The sequence below is a fragment of the Nelusetta ayraudi genome, unplaced genomic scaffold (genome assembly GCF_046127955.1).
Source record: "Nelusetta ayraudi isolate G7.1 ecotype Tasmania unplaced genomic scaffold, CSIRO-AGI_Nayr_v1 ptg000019l, whole genome shotgun sequence".
Taxonomy (NCBI): domain Eukaryota; kingdom Metazoa; phylum Chordata; class Actinopteri; order Tetraodontiformes; family Monacanthidae; genus Nelusetta; species Nelusetta ayraudi.
Window position 1 is genome coordinate 6,385,001 of NW_027466069.1, and position 16,358 is coordinate 6,401,358.

Genomic DNA, 16,358 nt, shown 5'->3' on the forward strand with positions numbered 1-16,358 from the left:
AACACAGCTGCAGCGTCGTGACACCACTTTTATTTTTCTCAAAATGTGCCTGACACCCCACGGCTGGACGCACAGTGAGGTCACAATGAGGTGCAGGTCGTCCTCTGCCGAAGGTCCGCTTCTTCAAAGTGCTTTGCTCTAAGTAAAGGTCGCTCTAGCAGAGGCCCGACTCGTGTGGACTGTGGAAAGCCAAAAATAAGTCAGAAGAGAGATCATAGATAGAAGAGAAGATGAGTTGTTTTTTTTGTTTTTTGTTTTTTTGTGAGTCGCGGTGAATGTGTATTTAAAAACTGTGACTTGCACTCAAGACAAAAAAAAAGAAGAAAAAAAAAGACAGAGCAGTGCTCTGGTGCTTAAACTGTCAAGTTGAAAGCGACTCCTTTGTCTGGACTCAAATTGTCGCTGTGCAAAAACTAATTATACAACATTATCAAATTAGCGTGGGGTAAAAATAAGGTGAGAAACACAAAAGTCGGCAAGACAGCTTAGCCTCAGGACTGACGCGGTGTCAAAGGTCAGAGGTCAAAGTTTGGGAGTAAGCATGAAAAGTGGGGTCGCTGCTCCTCATGAAATACGTGGAGGAGGGTTAGCTGAATTGTACGAACTGAGAGATCTTGTCGAAGCTAACTGGGAGGGATTTAGGAGGAAGTGCGTGACGGAGGTGTGCAAGGAAGTAGAGCTGCGCTAACTGCGCGCTAATTCGCTAAAGCTGTCGCGAAGACATTGGCAGCGAAGTTGGCAGCAAAGACAGTCACCCTTCAACAGACACAAGTTACACACGCTCTAACTAGAGTCGTGTTTGTGTTTGCTAGCGTTAGCCAGGCAGCGGTCAGTTCGAACCCCTGCAGTGCTGCAAAAAATTAAAAGAGGCCAAACTGTTTCAAACACTTTCAAACTCAAACATTCTGAGAGTGTTTGTCCTTTTGTGGGAAATCTCAGCCTGAAACGCTGAAGCTAATCCCCCTGAATGCTAATCAACTCTTTTCCGCCCCTTCATAAATCGTGCCAGTCAGCAAAACGAATCAGACAGGGGGGGCTGATCCGTCCAGATTAACCCAGTTCCTCCCCCTCACGGCCATTCCAGCCCGGCGTTTCATCACCAGACGTGTCTTGAGACTCGCAGCAGAGGTGGAAACAAGCTTTGCACGGGCTTGTGAAAATTCAAATTTCTGCCCCACCGCCCGCAATCGAGCTTCCGGCGATGGTTTCCTTTCTTTGCCAGCCAGAGTTTCTTCTGAAGTGCCACCTGAGCGAGGCAAACAGGAAGCTGCGACGCAGGCCGGCTCCCGCAGGTTTCTACTCTCTGTGCCGTTTGAGGGAGAAAAGAACGACTCTGAAAACGACACATCTGGCCGCAAGGTTCACTGCAGCAGCTCGGGCTTGGCTCCAGCCGCCGATCCTCGCCTCAAGGAGAGACGTACAGTACATAATGTGGAGCAGCTCGGGCCTGGCTGCCAGTGTTTCTGGAACTCTGCCTCGTCCAAATGGGCGGACATCAATTACAGGAGCACTTTGCAACTAGAGAGAGTTTTTGGAAACGGCGGCTTCGCTCACAAGGTGCCTTTCAGACGCTGGCGTCTCTTCCGCCTGCTTGGCATCGGACGGCCACTTAAAAGCCAGCAAGGCGGAGGTGAAATGTGTGCGCCCGCCGCCTGCCGCCTGCCGCAGAGGATTTCAGGCAGGTTTGTAGAACCTGGGACAGTGGCGGCTGAGACGCTGTCAGGTTGACCACATCCTCTGGGCGCCGCCTCCGCCTCTGCCTCCGCCTCCGCCTCCACCTTCCTGCCTCAGAAGAGCCCCTGGGTCTTGTCGGAGCTCAGCAGCAGACACCGGGTTCAGTTGAACTCATCTGGACCCGCCTCTGACGATGCATCCTGACGGTGCATCCTTCACCCAGGCGGCGCTGTTAGGAAAAACCCATCGAGGCTGATGGGAGAGCTCTCGCTCCGAACAAGTCCGGCTTTCTAATGAATTTTTCACAAACTATGCCGTGAACTGACGCAGCGACACTTGCAGGGGTCGTTGAAACACGACAGCACCTCCTACCTGCAGCTCGTTCGCTCGCTCGCTGTTTTCCTGTCACGCGCCATTATTTTCACACCAGACTGCCGCCGCTTCTCGTCGCCTGTACGTATTTTCCCCCGAAGGCCCCTTGTTCGTCGCTTAGCCGCCGCAACTGTTGCCTCGCAGTCAGAGCGACGCTCGGGGTCTCTTGCGCGATGACAATGCGCCGCCGTGCGGTTCGTGTCGCGAGAACGTGAGAAGAAACGGCTGATCTGGGTTCAGACGTGCTGATTTAAAGACCACGTCCTGGCGTCGGTGAACTCTGCAGAAACTCCAGGACTCCACTTCTGACCGTTTCTTAGCCTGTGCGCTAGAACCCACAGTTCTGGCACTGTCACCCTGACCCCTCCTGCGATGTCACAAAGGGCACTGACCACACCACACCCCTCCCCCCCACCCTTGACAGGTGCCGGCGCCACCTTCTGTGGCCGTCCCCTTCCAAACGCGTGCGAGGTCCAAAAACAAAGCGTGAGTCCCAGCAGGCGGCCCCGGGAGGAGGGGGCGGAAAGGGAGGGGGGGGCTGCAAACAGCGGGCTAAACACACTGTTTACTGCAGATCCTCTGAGAATTCAGGGGGGGGGGGGGGTGATCAACAGACCACGGGAGGTTGGGGGGAAACAAACAAAATAACACACCCATCAAGGAGGACGTAGACTCTCCCGTCCAGCGCCTCGCGGCTGCTCTGGCGCTTCAATCTTTGTTGTCGCAGCACAAAGGAGGAGGAAGCAGGAGAAAACAAGGCTCCGGCGAGGAGGAAGCTCAGCCTGCTGCTGCTTCTCCCATTATGTAATAACTTCATGTGAACGCGCCGTCCAGACTGTTTAGCTTTTCTTGTTCAGCAAAGGGTCGAGGTGAGGCAGCGTTTGCGTGTGCGTGTGTGTGCGTGTGTGCGCGTGCACGTGCGCGTGAGACCCAGGCTGTGCAGCTCCTTAACAGCTCCGGGAGTGTTGACTTCTATTTACAATTGGCTGCTAATCATCGCCGAGGCTCCGCAGGACCCGCCGACACAAAACCTCGGCGCAAAATTACACAAGCATGTAAACACACTCACTCGCGCGCACGCACGCGCACGCATATAGCATCAGCGGACGCACATGCAGCACAACACATATTACATAATTGATACGGATGACAGAAGCCTGCATCCATTTGTCCACTTAGGAGACCCCCCCCCCCCCCCTCCAACCCCCGAGAGGATGGAGACCCCTTTAAGGGAGGAATAAAAGCCGGAGTAAAAAATAAAACAAACGCATTCACTATAGTGACACACACGCCAACACAGTGACACACACACACACACACACACACACACACACACACACACACACACACACACACACACACACACACACACACAGGGGTGCACAGGTTGTTATGGCTCTTTGGCCGTGGCGGCGTGACAGCCGTGCCTACCTCACTGTGGTCCTCCTACTCCTCCTCCGCCACCTCCTCCTCCTCCTCCTTCGCTGCTGCTGCTGCTGCTGTCTGATCTTCAGCTGAGCTGCCTCTCTGTCACACACACTCTGTCCACTCACTCTCACACACACGCACCCTCTCTCTCTCTCTCTCACACACACACACACACACACACACACATACACACGCAAGCAGGCGGGCGGGCTGGCTCTCGCACACTCGCCGAGCGAGAGGGAGAGCGAGCGGTGTGTTTGAATCCGAACGATTTCTCTCTCTCTCTCTCTGCTCACAACCCTCCCTCCCTCCCTTTCTGTCTCTCTCTCTCTCGCTCTCTCTCACACATCACACACAGAGTCATTAACAGCCCTCCCCCTCCTGCCACAACCACCTCCCCCTCGCCTCTCTCACTCGCCGCCAGAACTGCCTCTCTGCTTCCCCCGGCCCCTCCCCTCCCCGCCTCGCCGAGCGGCGTGAAAGCGGTGGCCAAAGCCCCGCCCACTGCCGCCCCCCCGCACCCACCAACCCTACCCTCCCGCCTCTCGGCCGGCTATAAATGCGGCTGCTGCTATGAATACACCGTCTTCCTCCCTCAGCATCCCTGGCTGCCTGCTCTCCATCCCTCCATCCCTATCTCTCCCTCTCTCTCGCCCTCCCTCTCTCTGGAAAGGCTTTTCTCCGTTGACCTTGTATTATTCGCCCTCGCAGCACCATCACATGATCACAGCATCTCACCCCAACCCCCCTTCCCCTATGTGTATGTATGTATGTATATATGTAGATATACATACATACATACATACATATATACATATATATATATATATATATACATATATATATATATATATATACATATATATATATATATATATACATATATACATATATATATATATATATATATATATATATACACATATATATATATATATACATATATACATATATACATATATATATATATATATATATATATATACATATATATATATATATATGTACAAAATAAATTAAAAATACATCAGTATGTGTATTTCTTATTTATTTTTCCCCCTCTTGTTTTGGTTCTTCTTCGTACAGGACGATACTGATGGAAAAGAGAAGCATCAGTGGCTGCACACACACACACACACACACACACACACACACACACGCACACACACACACGCACCAATTGACATGTGCGTCTAAATATCCACAGACAGGTGTTTTTCATAGACGTGAGGACTCCCTCCTCCCCCCCGGTACTGTGCTTCCTGTCTGATGTGGTGCGTCTCTTTCTTCCTGATGGCAGAGTGAGAATGAGAGAGAGAGAGGGGGGAGAGAGAGAGTGATAGAGAGAGAGTGATAGAGACAGAGAAAGACAGGAGGAAAACACACCAACACCCTCTGATGTGGAAAAGAATCAACAGCCGGGCGCGTTTGAACAAATCAGTGCTAATTCCACCGGCGCTAACGTCGTCGCTGCCCCTGCTGCCCCCTGTGGAGGAGCAAAGAAACAAAAAAAAAAGGGAGGGTGGGGGTGCTACCCCCCAACCGCCATCGCCGATCACACACGAGAAGAAAACACACAAGGGGGTAATTCTGAGGGCTGCACAGTGACCGCGAGAGCCGACGCGGCGCATTTGTCAGCCGACAGGAAGCAAGGCTGTCTGGGAATGAGGTTAGCAGCATCTGGTGCAGGCGGGTTACGCACACCCGGGGTGCACTTCCACGGAATCAAATCTTGGCCCGTGGGCCCTATAGTATGTCACGGACCTAATTAATCCTCGGATTGCAGCAGCAGCACCAGCAGCAGCGCCGAGTAATAACCCCACAAATGAAACCACACAAAAATGTAGACGGCAGACGGGGAGATGAGAGGCGGAGGATTCCTTTTCATTCTTTCAGCGGTGATGGAACCCTTCATGTTTTGTTTTTGTGTTTTTTGTATTATGTTATTATTATTTTTGCACTCTCTCTCTCTCTCTTTTTTTTTTTTATTGTTGGAGTCTGTGAAGTCCTTCTGTCACAACGGCAGCTGGACGGTTGAGATTTTGACTCTGAGCTCTTGCAATAATCCGTCTTGCCAAACTCCAATCGGAGGCATTTTTCAGGCGGTTCTCATGTTGAGCAACCTGCCGTTGGCGTCCTTCTCGTCGCGATGACAAGCGAGAGTGGGAGTGTCGGCTGCCAGCGACTACAAAAATAAAACAAAAACAAAGCAAACACACAAAAGAAGAGGGAGCCTAGCCACTGCTACGGCGGATTAGCATTAACACTGAAAGACAGGATTCAGTGGACAGGCACACTGCGTCTTTTGTTGCGTTTCGCGAGCGGGCAGCTCGACTGCTACGCTAATCTTGCTTAATTAAAACGAAAGTCCAGTTCTAGCCGTGATTTTATGCAAAGTCACATCCGTCAAACTCACCATTCTGTATCCATAGTGACTCAACGTGGGATCCGTCGACTTGACCCGATTTGCTGCACATGCAGTGTCGTCCAATCAGCTTCCGAGTTGTGCCTCCCCATCTCCGGGCTCTTCCTATCCGGGGCTTCTTCCACCGGACGGACGGACGGACGGACAGGCGAGACGAACGCTCGGGGGTTCGGGGAAGAGGCAGGAGCAGCAGGAGAGAGCAGCAATGCGCAAATTTAACCACAATAATGATACATTTGTGACCTTTTGTATTTGCGTCCAATCATCATCATCATCAGAAGAAGAGTCTGATACTGACTGGCAGGAGGAAACACTTTTATTTATGTTCATGCAAAAAGTAATTATGATTACTGTGTTCCCAAAAATGTGTGATGTACGGTGGGCGTTTCTGAGTGACCGAATCAGTCAGGCACTGCATGTGTGTGTGTGTGTGTGTGTGTGTGTGTGTGTGTGTGTGTGTGTGTCTAGTAGTGCTTCTTCTGGGCCTCTATCATGGCCAGGGATGCCTTCAGGTCCCGGGCGGATTGCGAGTTTGTCTTCAGCGCGCTTGCGTGGGCCCTGTGCAGGTCGTTCGCGCTGACCAGCTCCAGTCGCAGCAGCGAGTCGACCAGCTGGGTGCGGGCGTTGCCGATGAAGCCGTGCGACAGGAAGGAGCCCAGGCCCCTGCCGTCCCTGAAGCTGTAGAGCGGCACCCGCACCATTCCCATCACCTGGAGGATGGACCCGGCGTCAGACAATGCAAAACGCCCGAGGCCGGAACCCCCCCCCCCCGAGGAAAGCGGCGGGGGTTACCTCGTCGCCGTGATCGATGGCCGCGGTGACGGCCGCCCTCTCCGCCTCCAGGACCTGCTGCTCGTCCACCTTCTTCACATAGAAGTGCAGGAGGAGGTTAGAGGAGTGAGATCCGGCGCGAGGTGGGGCGATGTGACAGTACACGTAATCCTCCGCCGACACGGGAAGGTCCATGCCCAGCTCCTCCTGCAGCTCCCGGCTTAGCCCCGCCTCCAGCGTCTCCTTGTCTGGCGTGACCAGGCTGAAACGGTGGTGGGGTGGGGGCGGGGTCAAAGGTCAGGACATTCGGGAGACACTTTCCTTTGGGGGCTTCTTCCCCCAGTTGGATATTCAAGGTGAACCTAGACAGTCCACCTCTCGTACCAGGTTGGGCTAATAGCATGTTATCGTAGTAATACTGTCCTGACCATGTCTAAATCTGGAGCGAGCCCGAGTCAACCACGGCTTTTGGTGCCTCATGCCTTCTAAATCACTGCCGCTCAATCAGGGGAGCGCAGTGTTTCCCTGCAGCAATGTATCATGGCACCATGCAAGAAAGCCCGTGGAGGAACAATTCCACATGTTCTGTCATGCTCGCCAACGACAATCTGCCAGTGTTTGTTTGGTGTCAGAACGGCTTGAGTCAGTTCCCGTGGGAGGGAGGAGAAGAAGAAGAAGAAGAAGAAGAAGAAGAAGAAGAAGAAGAAGAAGATGATGATGAAGAAGAAGAAGAAGGCTAAACCTGTGCAAGTGAGGATGAAACAGGAACGTCACACGAGGATAGACTCACCCTCCAGGGAACCCCAGCAGGCCATCAAAGCGCATCTGCATCTGTGGGAAGAGACGGAGCCTTTCATCAAAACACACACACTCACACACGCACAAACACAGAGACACACACCAGAACGATGTGCCTGTTGCCGGTAGACACACACCAGAACGATGTGCCTGTTGCCGGTTCTCCTAGACGGCGGATTTGTGGTCGATGCGTACAGCATCACATGGCAAGCATGCCTGTAACCCGAGCGCGCCAAGGCCTCCTCCCTCGACAGCTGACCGCCGCTCGCCAGCTGACCACCGCTCGCCATCTAAAAATACAGAAAAACAAAAGTGACGGCCAAAGAGTTGTGAAGAACTAAAGCAATTTAATGTGCCTCTCTTACTATGCTCTCTCTCCTAGAAATGTCAACAAAATAGCAATACAAAAAGAATTACGTGGCAGGGTAAGTAGGTGATTTCTCTGAAAGGCAGAAGTTTAAAAAAAGAAAGAAAAAGGAAACCACAACAAGGGGGAGAAACATGAAGAACGAGGAAGAAGGGAAGGAAGACGTTTGCCCGCGGAAAAAGAAAAGTTGGAGCTCCCTCTGCTGGTGTGGAGCAGCGCGACAGTTGATGAAACTTTGGGCCAAGACCGGACAGGCCTGAACTGGTTCTGATCACATAGTACAGCTGGTTCTCTATTTCTTTGCGCAAAGCGCTTCGAGACTCCTTTGGGTGTGATTTGGCCCTCTACAAATAAAATGCGTTTGTCTGATTGATTGTTTCCCCGTGACAATCACGCAATTATCTGGTTTATTGGTTTATTCAATGTTCACACACACACACACACACACACACACACACACACGCACGCACGCACGCACGCGCGCGCGCGCGGTGCACAAGTGCAAACTCATACCCAGTCAGCATTTTGCAGACGTGGTACAACGGCCTAATCGCTTTATTATTTTACAGCATCGTTTTTTAAAACAAACAACAACAACAACATATTACGACGTCTTTATGGACGTATTTTATGCAATGTGCCGTGGCTCTGAAAATCGAATTTTCGTAAAGCTGGCGGAAACCGTCGCTTTCGAAGCAAAGGGACTGACCAAACAAAAAAACGTGTACAAAGCGCACTACCCCTTTAAGAATCTGGCTACTTTACGAGTACCCATTGGCTGGCGAAAAATCACATGGCACAATTCAGCCAATCGAATACGCAGAGCAGACCAAAACTTGAGGAAATGGTTTTCAGCGATTCCTTGTAGTTTATTTGCGATTCCCAGGTGATCGCGCCGTTACACCGGCGGTTTTTCCCAAGCAGCATAACAACGATCGAAGCCCGCTATTCAGAGTGACGTCACAATTTTTACGCCTTACCTTTGGACGGAGATCGAGAACGGCAGGCCATTAAGCTCAATTGTGTGTGTGTGTGTGTGTGTGTGTGTGTGTGTGTGTGTGTGTGTGTGTGTGTGTGTGTGTGTTGCTGTTTTTTTTGCAACCTGAAGGCTACTAATGCACGAAGAAGCTGCTTGAATAGAACTAGGTGATCGAGGTAAGTCGAGGTAAAGGGTCTTACTTTGGCGTTACGCCACACACGCTGTAACTTGTACGACGCACACTACCGGAAATAACTTTGTTTTCTACCGGATAACCGTGGCCGGTGGCTGGGTGCGTTATAACATACATTTCCACCCCACTACGGTCGACATTTAGAGGAAAGACTTACGCACACATCCTGGTCCTCGGATGTTGCAGGATCCGTAGGACGCATTTCAAAACAAGAGCACCTTACATTCCAAGGAATGTTTGAAATTTTATTTGGCACCTTAGAAATTATTAGAAATCCGTTATTCAGCTCGACTTTTAGCTTCCTACTAGAAGCAGTCATTTTACGTTTGACTCCTTTCCACTTAACAAGAGGCGTGGAGATCCATGTCTTTTAAGTGTTTATTAACAATTAAATAACTGTAATTGAACGTTACAGAGAGTTACCTTCAAATTTGCAATTTTCTTCTACTTATGTGTATATTCTTACATAATGGGCGTGTGAAATTCTGTATTTCTCCTGTCTTATACATCATTTGATCATTATTGCTATTGCTATCAGTAAGCAAAGATTTGCTTATGCTGGGGGTAATTTTTGAGAAATTTGTGATGAACAATGCTTTATGTGTCACCCAGTCTTTAATATGATATTTCCAGTCTTCCAATGAATAATTTCTCATTTTGTTTTCCCGTGTCACAGACAGCTACCGCTCTCTCACAGTCATTATGCCTGTAAACACTGTCGCTCCCATCCTCCCAGGGCTTAGCCCCTCCCCTCCCCCTGCAAAAACCCCACCCCACCTGTAAGCGATCCATTTAAAAAGTCAAATATGTTTTTCGTGGGCCAGTTTTCCGGCGGACTAGAATGGCCGAGGGTATTCCGAAGGAGGTGATGATGGACGCCGCGCTGGTCAAGGAGCTGGCTGAGGTGGCCAAAGACGCCGCGCTCCTGCATGGCGTGCAGATGAGGATCCAGGAGACGCCAAACTCGTCTGAGGTGAGCCACGTTTGCACGGATGGTGACATTGTGACTAAGTTTAAACAACTCAAAAAAGGAAAACAAGAACATTTGTCTTAGTTTGTCTAGTTAAGCAAACTTTCCTGTGCTGTTGTTTGAGTGCGCCGGGCTGCTCCAGAGGGGCTGTGAGGCCTGCAATGCTGGTTAAACAGGCGTGTGGAGTTATTTTAGGAATTTGGCCCCGCCGTAGATGGCGGGATTCAGGACAGATCTTTATAAAGCTGCTGTGTAATTACAGGGATTTGTTGGCCAAATGTTTATTTTCATTCCTCACATTCCTTTTTGGGTTGACTGGTTCTGTGATGTCGGTGTGTTTTGTCTCGGTTAAAAAATTTAATGATAATAAAGTGACAAACGCAACAAGGACGCGATTCATGAGAGAAAAACAGAAATGAACATGCCGAGATAATTTTTGTCCCATCTTTTCTGTCTCCCAGCTGGTGACCTACGCTCCCTTCACACTCTTCCCGTCTCCGGTGCCCAAGGCCGTCTTCCATCAGGCGCTGGAAGTGCAGACGCACTACAACACTCTGGTGGACCGGATCAGCCAGGACTCCGACTTCCTGCGGGAGGCGCTGGAAAGGTAGCGCCGCCGTCAGCCCGTTGACTGCAGCCACAGTTGACAGTCGTCAGATGTGTTTTTTTTCTTCGACCCAATTTAAACTTCAGCGACGTTCTTCGCTTTCCAGCACCATCGCGGTGGACGACTTCACTGCCAGGCTGTTCAAGATTCACCAGCAAATCCTGAAGGAGGGCAAATCCCAGGTGTGGGACGATCGGCCAATCAAAGAGGCCGCCTTGATTTTAAAGTTTTGCGCCAATAGCGAAAGTCCGGGCTGGGTTTTGAATTAGCTGATCAAACTTTATTTTATTTTGTAAATTTCTTAGATACCACTACATCGTGGTGAAAACTCTTCTTAATATCTTTGATTATTGCCGGGAAGTTGCTAGGGGGCCTAAACAGGATGTTGCGTGTTCTGGGTTTTGTTGTCTCGCAGTCCATCGTGTTGGGCCTCAACCGCTCCGACTACATGCTGGACCAGAAGGCCGACGGCTCATCGTCCCTCAAGCAGATAGAAATCAACACCTTCGCCGCCAGTTTCGGGGGCCTCTCGTCTCGCACGCCAGACGTCCACCGGTGAGTCCGGCAGCAGGTAGCAGCAGCCGGCAGCGCAAAACTATGACCTCTAGTGGAGATTTTCTTTATAGAGCTTTTTTAAGGAGTGAATTTGGCCAAATACAGCAGTAATGTTTACCAATAACAATAACTAAGGTTTGAATATTTATTTAGCAACATTTTTGAACATTTTCGCTCATAAACTTTGTGTGTCTCATAGTTGATACAATGTGGCCACACAAGACTCGTTTAATTTGGTTTTCCTTCTCCAATCAAGAAGCACCCCGAGCCCTGAACATCTCTGAAGACTTTTAACCTCTCGTGCATGTTCGTCACCCTCAAATACAGACACATCCTGAGGGTGGCCGGTCGTCTGGAGGAGAGTCAGAGCATCCTGGACAACAACCCAGCAGCCGGTCTGGCCCGAGCCGTGGCCAAAGCCTGGGAGCTGTACGGCTCAGACAAGTCAGTGCACATCATTGGTCAACATTTGCGTCAGCTGCAGAGAATCTTAATGCTTTGCCCTTCGCTGATGTTGCATTCTACAACTTCACCACTAGATAGAGGCAAATCACACAAAACGGTCCTATAAAAAAAAAAAAAAGAAAGTCAAACATTTTATTTGGCTTGTCAAATACTTTTGGTGTCAGAGTGGAAAGTGGTCTCACCGCTGTTGTCGCCGCAGAGCCATAGTCATGTTCCTGGTGGAGGACACCCAGAGGAACATCTTCGACCAGCGGTACATCGAGAATGAGCTGTGGAAGAGGTGAGCCGTGATCCGTGACCGTGATCCGCTGCGCGACCCGCTCTGTGAGCCGATGTTGTGTAGTGTCGCACAGTGACGTCTTCTCTTCTTCCCACGTGCGTCGTCAGAAACATTCCGACCAAAAGAAAGAGGTTCGAGAACGTCTGCAAAACCGGGAAGCTGGATCAGAAGCAGAGGCTGTTTGTGTGAGTCTCCGTCCGATTTTAAATGTGCTGTTTTGCTAACTGCTACGCTACGACACAGTGATGTGATTCTAGTTTGTTGTGTGTCTCCTCAGCGATGGCGAGGAGGTTGCGGTGGTGTACTTTAGGAATGGCTACATGCCGCAGAACTACACCTCTGAACAGGTCTCCTCTCCCTGTCTGTACCAGCTGATAGGCAGCTAGATGATGATTGGACGATGGAAAAGGCCTTGAACCTTCTTGTCAATTGTTTTTTTTTGTTTTTTTTTTGTCCTTGCAGTCGTGGGAGGCCCGCCTCCTGATGGAGCGCTCTCTGGCCGTCAAGTGTCCCGACATCGGCACTCACCTGGCCGGAACCAAGAAGGTCCAGCAGGTTCTGGCCCGGCCCGGAATTCTGGAGAGGTTCTTCCCAGAGGAGCCGATGGTGGTGGAGCAGATCAGAGCCACGTTTGCCGGCCTCTACACTCTGGACATGGTAAGAGTCAGCCGGCTGATTGGTTGAATTTTCAGGGTCCATTTTCAGGACCATTTTAAAACTTTGACAATTAAATTAAATTTCACAGCTTTGACACATTAACTTCAGTTCTCTCCCCTCACCACGTTGCATTCAGGGACCGGAGGGAGACAAGACGGTAGAAATGGCCTTAGCGTCGCCGGGCCAGTTTGTCCTGAAGCCTCAGCGGGAAGGAGGAGGTACGACAAGTTCTTCTGCAGTCAGCAGAGTTTCCATTTTAGATCTATTGTCCAATCTATTGTTTACATTATTGTCTCTCTGGCGGTCTGGACAGAAACCTGCTAGTAACATCTTGACATTAATGATTGATTCTCACACACAAACACACATGCACATATATATATAGATATACATAGAGTATATGTACAATGTGTATATATATATATATATATGTATATATACATATATATATATATATATATACATATATATACACACATATTATACACACATATGTATATATATATATATGTATATATATATATATATATATATATATTTATATATATACATACAAATATATATATATTAGGGATATTAGGGCTGTCAAATGAATCGTGATTAATCACATAATCTTCATAGTTAATTATTTTACATTTCAAGGCAGTTTTAACCCCATAATGTATTGTAATGTATTTCTTACCAGAAATCGGATCAACACTATTGGTTAACAAGGGCGGCGAAAGGAAGACTACATACATATATCGCGAAAAAAAAAACAAACATCTATATATATATCTATATCTATATATTTTTTTTTTGGCCGTGCGAGACGAGATTTTTTATATACACATATATATATATATATATATATATATGTATACATATTTTTTTTTTTTTTTTCTTTCCAGGAAACAACCTTTACGACTCGGAGCTCTCCCAGGTCCTGGAGGAGGTGAAGGGCAGCACGGAGCGGATGGCCTACATCCTGATGGATAAGATCCATCCGGCCCCAGTGCAGAACATCCTGCTCAGACGAGACGGCCCCCTGGAGGTCACCAGCTGCCTCAGCGAGCTGGGCGCCTTCGGAGCCTACGTCAGGTGTGAACGCCTCACTTCCTGTCTAGGTCGAGTGAAGACGCTTGGGATCGTCGCCCGTGGCTGTCAGTATTTAAGAGATTCAGCATTTCAATCCCATCTTGTTCCCTCTGCAGGCGGGGCAAAGACATGGTGATGAACGAGTGCGTGGGTCACCTGCTCAGGACCAAGAGTTCGGAACACGCCGACGGGGGCGTGGCAGCAGGTGTGGCCGTGCTGGACAACCCTCTTCTCGTCTGAGGGTGAAACATCAGCACCCGGCGATGTGATATTTTCTCTGTACTGCAGTGACACTACAAGGTTATTGTGATATGTGCAGTATTGCAGTAATGTGTGAGACATTTCACACATTTTTTCAGTAACACATCATGAATAATCTTATGATTTTGTCTGAACATTTTATGTGATAATATATCAAATCTCGCCAACACAATGATGTTTTGATTTTTATCACCCGACCCCTTTTGAAATCGGTGTATTTTTAAATGTGAAAATAACTATTGACAAAAATTGTGACCTGTGCAACTGCGACTGACAGCCCACCAATAGCTGTGGAAGATTTTCTATTTTTTCTAAGCTTTCCATTAGTTTTCACATGCTGCAGTGTCTTACACTATGCTGTGTGCAGTATGTGTGTAGTATGCAATATGCTCTCTGGCGGCCACCTGCTGTATTTTCTTCTCCATGGGAGCAATAAAACCATTACATCATATATACAGACAGTATATATTTGTATTCTTCTTCTTCCTCTTGTTATTATTATTATTATTGGAAATAACTCAATAATATTGTATTAATTACAATAATTGTAATAATACAATTATTACAATTATTATTATATATATTATACAATTATTATTGTATAATAATGATACAATATTATCATTATACAATAATAAGGAACCTTCCAAAACTGAATTTTGGAAGGTTCCTGATTGAAATGTTATAAACCCTCTTCACGCAGGAGAATTCCAAGCCACTCGAGGTAATTTTTCGACCAAAAAAATTATGATTCCAAACTCAGTAAAGCAGTAGATAAACGATTAACAGGATCAATGGTGCCGCCTCGGCGTCGAGAGGGGAGTTGTGCCGACTGTAACTGCGCTGTGTAACTTTCAAGCACGACCCGACACGCCTTCCTGTGTCGTCATTACATATAGGACGGACCACTTTACGGCAACGTCACACATTTATTTAGAGTCGGCCTTAGCCAGCGGCCACTTGGATTTTTTCCCCACTTCAACTAGCAACATGGCGGAGCCAGCTCGGAAAGCCAAGAGGGTTTTGTCTGAGGAGTCAAAGAAAAGGAAGAGAGAACATGATCGAGCACGAGCCCGGACTCGAATAAATATTGGACCAGCAGCTTACACTCAGTGGCGCGAGCTGAGAGACAAAAAGGGGTTCGGAACTGACTAACATACATACTAATGCAAATACATAAGATTATAAAATGACGGAATGGAACCCAATAATTAACCTCGATGAAAGACGAAGTGATAAAAGTGTCAATGTCTGCTTTGCATTTCATGTGGGTGTTTTTCCTGAACACATACGAGCGCTCCAGCTAGGCGACTATTTGTATTTTCCCCACATCAATAAACTAGCGCTGCAGCGTGTTTACTTCGTCACGTCGCCATTTCCACCGAATCAACGCGACGTTGTGTCGTCTGAACAGTTGTTGTAGCCATTAGAGCTACACAAGTTTATAGCCTGTTGTAATATTATAACCATTATAAAACACATCATTTCCAAGCAGTTTTCATCGACGGGAATGATGCGAACCAAGCGCAAAACACTGCCGTCTGTCACGTTCAAAAGAACAATACAACAATATTTAAAACAAACAAACAAACGACGCATGTCACTTTACCTTGTCGGTGGACATATTTCCAAGCGATTCTTCAGTATGCCGGCTGTGTCAGCAAACCCACGTGAAGGACTCGTATTTTTCCTCTTTACGACATCGGCAAAGAGTATTTGCGGTTCTCAACCAGCAGGGAGTAGTAATGAGTCCAAGTTACCTAGAGTTGCTTTAAGATCCTGTTTTGCAAGGTTAAGGTCACAGCACAGTTGCTAAACTACATAGTTACGCGTAAAAAAGAAATATGTATGTAAAGTATGAAACTCATGGTTGATCAACTAATTTGACTCTTGTTGTGGAAAGAATAAAGATACTGATGCAGAAGTGCCGAGTAATGAGCAATTTTATGAACAAATGGTCGGAGCTCCGAGACACGAGCACAGCACAAACAACCGAACAGATGCAACAAGTGCAGGCGCCCGAGTGTGTGCGAATGTGTAGGGGAGGAAATATCTAGACACAAATAGTAATATCTCCCCAATACGTATTCCGTCGTTCCGGTGTCAAGGTGAGGATTTCAAAGTAAAATACATAATAATTAATTTAATCTGACTCCATTTGATAATAATAACTTTACTTTTATATCTTGATTGAGAGAAAGACTTGATTAACAATTAAGAATATAGACTCAATAATAATAAAATTCTCGTGATCTGACATTAGTCTTCAGTTCAGGGATGGCTTCTATAAATTAACAAAACTATTCAGTTTGTTCATTAAACATGGAAGAATAGCCTGATGTCTGGGTTGGAGTATTCAGAGGTTATTGAACATGATACCCAATCTTATCTGACCAACTCAGAGGTTAAGGGTTTGAATAATGTCCAGTGAAACTTACCATATAACTAAGGTCTTTGGGATTCTGATTAATCCCTATCT

General features: G+C 47.9%; 3 protein-coding genes across 9 annotated transcripts in view; 1 reads left to right on the forward strand and 2 right to left on the reverse strand.

Moving 5' to 3' along the window:
* Nucleotides 1-6,137, reverse strand: part of arhgap4b (Rho GTPase activating protein 4b) — a 26,908-nt gene extending 20,771 nt beyond the window's left edge. For 3 of the 4 annotated variants that reach the window (XM_076026643.1, XM_076026644.1, XM_076026641.1), the window contains exon 1: nt 5,891-6,137. The gene's annotated coding sequence lies outside the window, so the exon portion shown is untranslated. Of the gene's footprint in view, nt 1-3,477; nt 3,766-5,890 lie in introns of those variants that run through there. The other variant, XM_076026642.1, reaches the window with a different exon arrangement.
* Nucleotides 6,138-6,363: 226 nt separating this feature from the next.
* Nucleotides 6,364-9,147, reverse strand: LOC142888398 (U8 snoRNA-decapping enzyme). Of its 4 annotated transcripts, none has more exons than XM_076026648.1 (5): nt 9,015-9,147; nt 7,606-7,758; nt 7,461-7,501; nt 6,692-6,932; nt 6,364-6,609 (listed from the first exon to the last, which is right to left on the reverse strand). In XM_076026648.1, exons 2-5 carry the CDS (start codon nt 7,756-7,758, stop codon nt 6,364-6,366), a joined length of 681 nt encoding a protein of 226 aa, XP_075882763.1. In that variant the 5' UTR covers nt 9,015-9,147. The 4 variants fall into 4 exon arrangements, with proteins under 4 accessions (XP_075882763.1, XP_075882766.1, XP_075882764.1 ...); XM_076026651.1 differs by lacking the exon at nt 9,015-9,147 and adding an exon at nt 8,816-8,833; XM_076026649.1 differs by lacking the exon at nt 9,015-9,147 and adding an exon at nt 7,834-7,940.
* Nucleotides 9,148-9,798: 651 nt separating this feature from the next.
* LOC142888396 (glutathione synthetase-like) lies at nt 9,799-14,330 on the forward strand. The gene is made up of 12 exons (XM_076026646.1): nt 9,799-9,980; nt 10,439-10,584; nt 10,691-10,766; nt 11,000-11,139; nt 11,467-11,583; nt 11,804-11,884; nt 11,992-12,069; nt 12,162-12,231; nt 12,347-12,541; nt 12,678-12,759; nt 13,432-13,621; nt 13,735-14,330. The coding sequence occupies exons 1-12, from the start codon at nt 9,849-9,851 to the stop codon at nt 13,856-13,858; spliced, it is 1,431 nt and encodes a 476-aa protein (XP_075882761.1). The 5' UTR covers nt 9,799-9,848; the 3' UTR covers nt 13,859-14,330.
* Nucleotides 14,331-16,358: the final 2,028 nt, after the last annotated feature.